The sequence below is a fragment of the Sapajus apella genome, unplaced genomic scaffold (genome assembly GCF_009761245.1).
Source record: "Sapajus apella isolate SASKATOON/1434 unplaced genomic scaffold, GSC_monkey_1.0 scaffold3, whole genome shotgun sequence".
NCBI classification, from domain to species: domain Eukaryota; kingdom Metazoa; phylum Chordata; class Mammalia; order Primates; family Cebidae; genus Sapajus; species Sapajus apella.
In genome coordinates, this window is record NW_022436943.1 from 6,182,961 (window position 1) to 6,192,658 (window position 9,698).

General features: G+C 38.2%; 1 protein-coding gene across 1 annotated transcript in view; it reads right to left on the bottom strand.

Annotated features, from left to right (window-relative positions):
• INTS8 (integrator complex subunit 8) overlaps positions 1 to 9,698 on the bottom strand; it is a 59,123-nt gene that overhangs the window by 43,628 nt on the left and 5,797 nt on the right. The window contains exons 5-8 of the mRNA XM_032248798.1: positions 9,060 to 9,111; positions 6,569 to 6,751; positions 2,886 to 2,993; positions 246 to 401 (exon numbers count right to left, since the gene is read on the bottom strand). Of these exons, the coding sequence (XP_032104689.1) occupies positions 246 to 401; positions 2,886 to 2,993; positions 6,569 to 6,751; positions 9,060 to 9,111 (499 nt within the window). The remainder of the gene's footprint in view (positions 1 to 245; positions 402 to 2,885; positions 2,994 to 6,568; positions 6,752 to 9,059; positions 9,112 to 9,698) is intronic.

Genomic DNA, 9,698 nt, shown 5'->3' on the forward strand with positions numbered 1-9,698 from the left:
TGAAAAACTAACATCTGTGTAATGCTTTGCCTTAGAAATTATGAACTATAACTTCTCACTAGATTTTCATAAGAATCTCAGGAAATGGGATAATTATTACCATTATGTTACAGGCCAGTCTGACAGTGTAAATGACTTGCTCCAAGTCACGTAACTGGTAAACTGGTGGCGCCAGGATTTGAACTTAGTTTTGTCTGGCTTCCAAAACTTTTCAACTACCAGTGCATCCCCCTTACAAATCTTACCTGATAGCTGCCAGATCTCAAACAAATATGGACTTGACTATATGGAGTCAATTGTTGAGACGTACTATCAGAAGAAGGTACAAGAACATCACATGCTTGACAATAGCCAGCTAACCGCTTCTCATCTATGGTACAATGAAGAGATAATGAACCTATCTGTAAAGTAAGAGGTATACACCATTATCCACTGATGTAATATAAACAATAGTCTAGCACCACCTTAGCATGTTTTAACAATACACGGAAATGCTAATAAATTGCTAATGAAAAGGAAATGCTAATAAGAAATTCAAAATTGGAGCAACCAAAAAACAAAAAGATTAAAGGTTTAGAACAGGGGTCAAAAAACCATTGTTATAGGCCAAATCCAGCCTATGGTCTGTTTTTGTCTGTCCTTTGAGCTAAGAACAATTTCTGTGGGCTGTAAACTACTCAAAGGGGACAAAAAAATACTAAGAATATGCAATAGAGACTGAATGTGGCTCCGAAAGCCTGGCATATTTAGTAGCTGGCCCTTTACAAAGAAAGTTTGCTGAAGCTTGATTTTGTGTTTTCAGGTCAATATACAAAGGTGGACATCATTATCATACCAAGTAGGTATGACAAGGTATTAACAAAGAACAAATGATGTTAAAATTAAAGACAAGCTTAAAGGTTTTAAAAGACATATACCAGGCAGAGATTTAAAGGAGAGAACAGGCTTGAGCAAGGTGGCTCACGCCTGTAATCCCAGCACTTTGGGAGGCTGAGGCGGACAGATCACAAAGTCACGAGATCGAGGCCATCCTAGCCAACATGCTGAAACACTATCTTTACTAAAAATACAAAAATTAGCCAGATGTGGTGGCACATGCCTGTAATCCCAGCTACTCAGGAGGCTGAGGCAGGAGAATTGCTTGAACCAGGGAGTTGGAGGCTGCAGTGAGCCGAGATCATGCCACTGCATTCCAGCCTGGCAACAGAGTGAGACTCCATCTCAAAAAAAAAAAGAGAGAGAGAGAGCAAAGAAAACATAATCATCACTCAATTGGAAAGAACAGAAATGCTTCTACCCAGAGGATTTTAAAAAAAAGTTTGAAAAAAATATGAAAGTTTTAAATTATTGTATCTGAAATGCCACAAAATTAGAAACCTGATGAATTTCCTAGGCAAAGTAAAATGGGGATTTCTAGTGGGTCTAGCTAGAATAATGGAAGCATTTAAACCTCTAGGGCATTTAATCAATATCTCTACTAAGGACAGCAGAGATTAAAGTGGGAATTTTTCCAGGCACCAGGCATACAAAAACCTAGTTGTATACTTCACAATTCAGTCATCTGAATCATAAAAATAAAAACACAAATCATAAACACAGTAAAAATGTTTACTCATATTAGGAATTAATGGAAGGCAAGTTTATAAAAGATACCATATTTCACTCATCAAGTTAAAAAAAAAAAGTTTTTTTTTTAAACATTCACTGCTAACTGAAGTGCCCTGAGAGAAATGTACCTGGAAAGTAATTTGGTTTGATAAATTATAGCCTCAAAAAAAAAATAAATAACCACTGACGTCGTAATGCTTGTAGAAACTTAAACATATCTGAAATGTGAAGAAAAATTTAGGCTTGAAGATATAAATACCCACTCTTCTCGATTAATAAATATTATTAATGTCATTAAAGAACCTTTGGAAAAGGTTCCTACCTTTGAAATGTCAAAATGCAATGTCATATCAGCTAATTATTCCAGAACGACATTAGAAAAAGTTCAGCTTGCCAGGTGCAGTGGCTCACGCCTCTAATCCCAGCACTTTGGGAGGCCGAGGCGGGCAGATCACGAAGTCAGGAGATCGAGACCATCCTGGCCAGCACAGTGAAACCCTGTCTCTACTGAAAAATACTGAAATTAGCTGGGTGTGGTGGTGCACACCTGTGGTCCCAGCTACGTGGGAGGCTGAGGCAGGAGCATGGCTTAAACCCGGGCAGCAGAGGCTGCAGTGAGCCAAGCTCACGCCACTGCACTCCAACCTGGCGCCTGGCGACAAAGCAAGACTCTGTCTCAAAAACTTTAGCATGCTTTAAACCCAACTGATGATATAATTTATGAAGTTATATTTTTAGCAATATAAAAGATTCAAGTGTGTAGTACACAGTTTATGGGCCAATAATTCACTAAACTTATAAAAATTAATTTGCCTGAAGTCAACTTTCATTTTTACACAGGCTATCTAACTGTAAGCATTTAACAGAGTGCAATAAAATAAAATGCAAAAAAAAAAAAAAAAAAAAAAGATACAAATATTGCAGCTTTGTATTAAACAACCTAAATGGCCAAGCATAAGGGAAATGAAGTCAGAGTACTTCCACATGATACATTTATAATGCCTAGTCAAAGATTTGAGCAAGATACAGATGATTTACAATGAGCTTAACTGTACAAAAACATATAAATAGAAAAAAAAACCGGGAAGAAAATATATTAGATTTGTAAAAGGGGTTATTTTCAGGTTATATTACTAAAATTTTTTTAAAACCAGTTTTAGCACTTTCTTGAACATTACAAATAATGAACACATTTTTATCATCAGAAAAATCAAAGCCAAAAAATGTATAGATGTTTTAAAGAACTGCATATTAAGTGCCTATATGACTGGATTTACCTCTGCAATTAGTTCTTTGGTTCTAAAAAATTTTTCCCTGGCATTTTCATAGACAGCTGAATTTGTGGAGCCTTGCTGGAAGTATGCTGCACCCAAATCATAGCACACCTGAAATAATAATGAACACCAATTTGCTTAATAATTTCTCAGGTACTTAAGAGCTGACAGAACAAAATTCTCTTTATCTCAGGAAAGCAAAGAAAAAACACATATTCCAAGGAGCAGTGCTACTGTCAATGTTCTTAGTCACAGGCAACATGAACCAACTCTGGTCAATTTAAGCAGAAAGCTGATTTACTGAGATTTCAGGTTGCCTACAGAATTGTTGGAAAGGCTAAAGAATCTGACCAGAAAAAAGGGCAAGAGAGGCATGCAGTCAAGAAGAGAGCCAACACTGGTCTAATGAAGACACCACTGCAGACAATCTCAACACAAGATTCCATAGCTCCTGTCACCTGTAGCCACCAGGACCAGACCCTGAAAGCAGCAGCTCCATTCCCGCAAGTGCTGCCCCCGGAAACCAGATTTCACTGTCACTGTTGCCGCTACATAACACCACAATGGATTCTCCATCACCCTAAATGCTATGACTTACTAGGACTAGCTCCTGATTCAGTCAAAAGCAGTGTACCCATTTGTTTTGTAAAACTTATGAGATAAGCCTGTCCTTGAGCCAGATAAGGCTAGAGAAAGCTAGTACTGGAGTTTTCAGCTTATTTTATAAGAAGCAGACTCTGCCTCCTACAAGTCTGAAAAGATCAGAAATTCTTCTAATACAGGAGAGGGAAAAAAAAGCTGGGGAGCCCCTCAAAAGTGAAGGTGGTACACATCTAACATAACATACTGGTTAGATTGAGAAATTTAAACTAGAAAACTTTTCTAGTCGTATGTTTCTATCACAGAAGTTGTATGTAAGATGTGGACAATAGGCAAAAAGTAATTTATATGTTTTTCCAAAAGCTTTTTAGATTGACACCTGGAATTACCGAATGCAAAACTCAAAAAAGACTCAGATTATTTAGTTCAACTTGGCCATTTTATGGATAAGAATACAAAGGCCCAGAAAGTGACGTGAAAAGCATACAAGTAGTGGCAGAGCCCATGTTTGAACTCAGATTCCTAAACGCCTCAAATTTATTCTGCGCATGGCTGACAGATCAAGTCTTCTTAATCTGACTGACTTAAAAATTCTTTGCCAGGTGAGGTGGCTCATGCCTGTAATCCCAGCACTTTGGGGGGCCAAGGCGGGTAGATCACGAGGTCAAGAGATGGAGACCATACTGGCCAACACGGTGAAGCCCTGTCTCTACTAAAAATACAAAAATTAACTCGGCATGGTGGTGCACATCTGTAGTCCCAGTTACTCAGGGGGCTGAGGCAGGAGAATCGCTTGAACTCAGAATGCGAAGGTTGCAAGGAGCCAAGATTACGACACTGTACTCCACCCTAGCGACAGAGTGAGACTCCACCTCAAAAAAAAAAAAAAAAAGTCTTCAATTATTCCCCAAAACAGAAGAAAGTTCAAACTCCTTCCCCTGCTATGTAAGGATCTCAGAATCTGGCCTAATCTTTCTTTCTAAACCTTTCTACTGTACTCTATTTTAATCATACCAGTTTTCTCAATTCCCCATTCACATGAGATCCTAGAAATAAGCTTCATTCCACATCCCTTACTCATTTTATACCACCAAACCAACCTCTGGCAACAGATACTTACTCCTCTTCCAAACTCCTACGCCATAATCATGCCTGGCGTTCATCATGAAACCACTCTTTACTGATAGTTTTATAAATATGGTTCTGTGCAATTCAACAAATCCACGTTAATTCTTTTTAGCCTCTACAACATTGCTTTACACTATTTAGACCACAATACATGTTTGGCTGAATTTTTCTTTTTTTTTTTTACTGCAACCTCCTCCTCCTGGGTTCAAGGAATTCTCCTGCCTCAGCATCCCGAGTAGCTGGGATTACAGCTAATTTTTGTATTTTTTTGTAGAGACAGGATTTCACATTAGCCAGGCTGGTCTCAAAACTCCTAACCTCAGGTGATCCGCCCGCCTCGGCCTCCCTTGGCTGATTTTCATTTTAGAGAATTCATCCTATCTGGAGTAAAAGGATACTAAAAGAGCAAAAAATACACACACACACACACACGTTATGTATAATTCTGCTTTCCAGGCAAAGATGGACTGCAAAATACCTAAAGGATATTTTCAAGTATTACTCTAGTAACCGACTAGCCACTACAATGAGTTTAGAGGTTAAGAGGCAGACAATAGATTTATTATAAAAACAAAAAAAACCTGATAATGAAGCTGCCCTGAAGGGCGGTAAAACCTGGTTTTATTGGGGAAAAAAATAACAATTTTTCTTTTAAGTCTCAGGTAAATTTTAATAATGTAAAGAACCTACTTTAAATATTATCATGCCAGGAAATGAGTGTTACCATTAATTTGCCTTTTAAAAAACAGGAATTGTCACTCAGCTATGTAAGTAAAAGAACAGTTGATAGTTTACCTAGCACATTATAGATGTTTTACAGAAGTTCTGTTTTCAGGTTGTATCATCCGCCATATTGTGAAAATCAGCAGTGTTATCAACAACTTTTAAACAAGTTTTGAAAGATCATGAGAAATTATGTACCAGTAACACTACTATATGCGAGTTTCATCAGTGATTTTAAAAGGTTACCACCAAGTATCCTGTAATCCCAGTACTTCGGGGGGCTGAGGTAGGAGGATCCCTTGAGCCCAGGAGTTCAAGACCAGCCTGGGCAACATAGGGAGACTCTGTCTCCATAAATAAAAATTTAAAGAAAAAAAAGGTTACCAAGTCTCAACACTTCATTACTCCCACTCCTGCTGTAAACTCCAGCTCATCAGGCCTTAAATAAATGATTACATTCAGCTCTGGAAACAGCTCATCTATACAGTCACCATCCCAAAACTGTCATAACTATTCTTACACCTTTCCAGAAAAGGAATTAGTGATAAAGAGGCCATGCCAACTCATACGACTAAAGAAAGAGAATACAATTCAGAAGGCATGATTCTAGTAGCCCTCTCTAGGAAATTGCTGAATAATATCTCTATTTTACTCAAGGTTCTATTCTAGAAAGTAAGACACAGAACATAAAAAAAAAAATAATAATAAAAAAAAAGATGTCAAAGAGTTTAAAATCCAGTAGGGAAAAAAGAAGACATAAATACATAAAGTAATATCCAACAATAGTCATCAACTGAAAGCTGTGAAATGAATTAGGGCCCAGAGTTAGAGAAAGTGGGCAAACTTAAGATATCTGCAAAGCTAGACAGTGTCTCTTAAGGTCTAGATTTTTCAAAGTTCAGCATGTTATTAGTTTTTATTTTCTTTTGTTCTGATTACATTTCTCATAATATGAATGAATTGCAAATCAATTATATATAACTGTATTCTCAGTACTTAAACTCTGTCTCCTAAATACAATCAGGAAACTATTTCAGAGACAATAGATCACATAAAATGTCCCTTCCATTTCTTTCAGAAAAATGTCAAATCTTATAAATGTATAAATACAATGCAGCCTTAATAGCATCTTAAGAGACAAAAGCAGAAATAAATTCTAATTAAAAATAGGAGGATAACCTCATATAAGATTTTCCAAAAAATTGCCATACATTAATTAAATATCAAACGAATACCTGGCACTGCATTTCTTCAGTTCTGACTTTCAATCCAGCAGTAGAACTCTCAGTTTCTCCATTTACCATGCCTGGTTCCATGGCCAATAAATCTAGAGTTCTCATCGTATGGACATAAAGATCCTTGTTTAATTTTAGGGCTGCCTCTAGTACCAAAATAGAATCAGCAGCTTGTTCTTTCAGCTACAAAAATCAGTAAACAAATTAAAATACAAAAATAGCAATAGATATTAGACAGAGTATTACTATGTACAGTGCATTTAGTAGCTCAGTGCACTAAGCTATTAAAACAAATTTAACACAGCAAGAGTACAATTAAATTTGTTGAAATAAAGTTACCTTAAATCAAAGAAAATAAGTTCCTACTGTGAGATTAGAAAATATGAAAAACAAGAAAGACTGGTATATTTTTTCTGTAGAAAACTTAATGCTTTAGGCTAGGCGCAGTGGCTCACATCTGTAATCCCCACACCTTGGGAGACCAAGCGTGGTAGGAGGATCATTTGAGGCCAGGGGTTCGAGATCTGCCTAGCCAACATGGAGAAATCCCATTTCAAATAAAACTACAAAAATTAGCTGGGCGTAGTAGTGCACATTTGTGATCCCAGCTACTTGGGAGGCTGAGGCATGAGAATTGCTTGAATCCAAGAGGCAGAGGTTGCAGTGAGCTAAGATTGTGCCACTGCACTCCAGCCTGGGTGACAGAATAATACTCTGTCAAAAAAAGAAAGAACAGCTAATGCTTTGAAGATTTAGCTGGACACAGTGGCTCATGTATGTAATCCCAGCACTTTAGGGGTCTGAGGTGGATGAATCGCTTGAGTCCAGAAGCTTGAGGCCTGACTGAACAACATGGCAAAATCCCATCTCTACAAAAAATACAAAAATTAGCCAAATGGGGTGGCACATGCCTATAGTCCCAGATACTGAGAACACTGAGGTGGGAGGATCACTTGAGGCCAGGAGGTGGAGGCTGCAACGAGCCAAGATCAGGCCACTGCACTCCAACCTGGGCAAGAGTCAGGCCCTGTCTAAAAAAGATTTGCACTATTCCACTTGATTTATTCAAGAAATGTTTGTGTGCTTCAACGTGCCAGCCGTTTTATTAGGAACTAGATAACAAAACTTCCACATTCAAAATAATAGAGCATATCTGCTAAACAAGCAAATACAGGTCATTTCTTACCTTTTTCTCTCCTTGCCCAGCCCCTATACCTCACATGGTAATCTGGAACACTGTAGGTGTTAATTACAGAGATCATTTCTAAATTATAAAAACTCTCAGGTTTCTAATTTTCCATTATGTAGATCAATTTAAAAATAACTGCTAGGCCCGGTGGAGTGGCTCACGCCTATAATTCCAACACTTTGGGAGGCCAAGGCGAGGAGATCACTTGAGGTCAGGTGTTCAAGACCAGCCTGGCCAATAGGGTAAAACCCCATCTCTATTAAAAATACAAAAAATTAGCTGGGAATGGTGGCACAGGTCTATAGTCCCAGCTACTCGGGAGGCTGAGGCAGGAGAATTGCTTGAACCCAGGAGGCAGAGGTTGCAGTGAGCCAAGACCATCACTGTCACTCCAGCCTGGGCGACAGGGCAAGATGCTGTCTCAAAAAAAATTAAAATTAAAAACTGCTATAACTTATTATAAAAGTAATTTTTAAAATATAAAGTATATATGTTTGTCATAGAGTTTTTGGAAAATACAAAAGAATATAAAGAAAGACATCACCTGTAAAATCAGTTTCTCATATCAACTAATGTATCATGAAATAGTCAAAAATAGAAACAAATAGTGGTAAAATCACACATTGAAAGTCTATGTATGATTTAGAAAAATACCTATGTCCTAATAGTAAAAACCTTAATGTCACTGCGCTTAGACCTTCTCAACTCTTGTGTCCCCCCAGATTAGAAGATGCATCTCTGAGGTCCCCAACCCCTAGGCCACGTACTGGTACCGGGAACCAGGCTGCAGAGCAGGAAGTGAGGAGCAGGTAAGCAAGAGAAGCTTCATCTATATTCACAGCCGCTCCCCATCGCTCACATTATGGCCTGAGCAACATCTCCTATCTGATCAATGGGGTCATTAGATTCTCATCGGAGCACAACCCTATCGTGAACTGCACGTGTGAGGGATCCATGTTGCACGCTACTTATGAGAATTAATACCTGATGAGATGTCACTGTTTCCCACCACCCCCAGATGGAACCACCTAGCTGCAGGAAAACAAGCTCAGGGTTTCCACTGATTCTAAGTGAGCTGGATAATTATTTCCTTATATATTACAATGTAATAATAATGCAAAATAAAGTGCACAATAAATGTAATGTGTTTGAATCATCTTGAAACCACCCCTGCCCTGCCCCTCCATTCAGTTTCCTGGAAACTGTCTTCCCCAAAACCAGTTCCTGGTGCCAAAAAGGTTGGGGACTGCTGCTCTAAAATTATTCCTGAAATGTTACTGTGTAACAGATGCCAGTACTTACCACTTTCAAAATGTTTTCTGTTAGCTCTTTTTCCTGTTGCATTTGATTCATACTAAAGAAAAACAATTGAAAACAAAAGTATTAAAAGTTACTCTCAAGACTAAAAAAAAATCTAAAGAGCATCATTCTTGAAAGTCAGGTTCAGTTTAAATAAGACTGTTTTTAATGTTATTTATTTTCATGTTTGGAAAAAATCCTCAACTATTATGATGCTCATTAACTTACCAGTATTTTCTCATTTACTTTGTTTGGGTTTTCTGCTTTTCAGACAGGCTCTCTCTGTCACCCAGGCTGGAGTGCAGTGGCACAATCACTGCAACTTCAACCTCCTGGGCTCAAGTAATCCTCCCACCTCAACCTCCCAAAGTGTTAGGATAACAGGTGTGAGCCACATCACCCAGCCTCATTTACTCAATTTAAGAGCAAAACTTAACAAAAGCTCATTCGTATCAAGTTAGAAACTATGCTTTCTAGCTCCAAATTTGGGTAAGCTGCCACATAGAAATTAAGATCAGGTTTAAAACTCCATCCTTCTCCACTCCCACAGCTTCACTTGACTACCCTTAAAAATAAAAAATTTAGGCCGGGCGCAGTGGCTCAAGCCTGTAATCCCAGCACTTTGGGAGGCCGAGGCGGGTG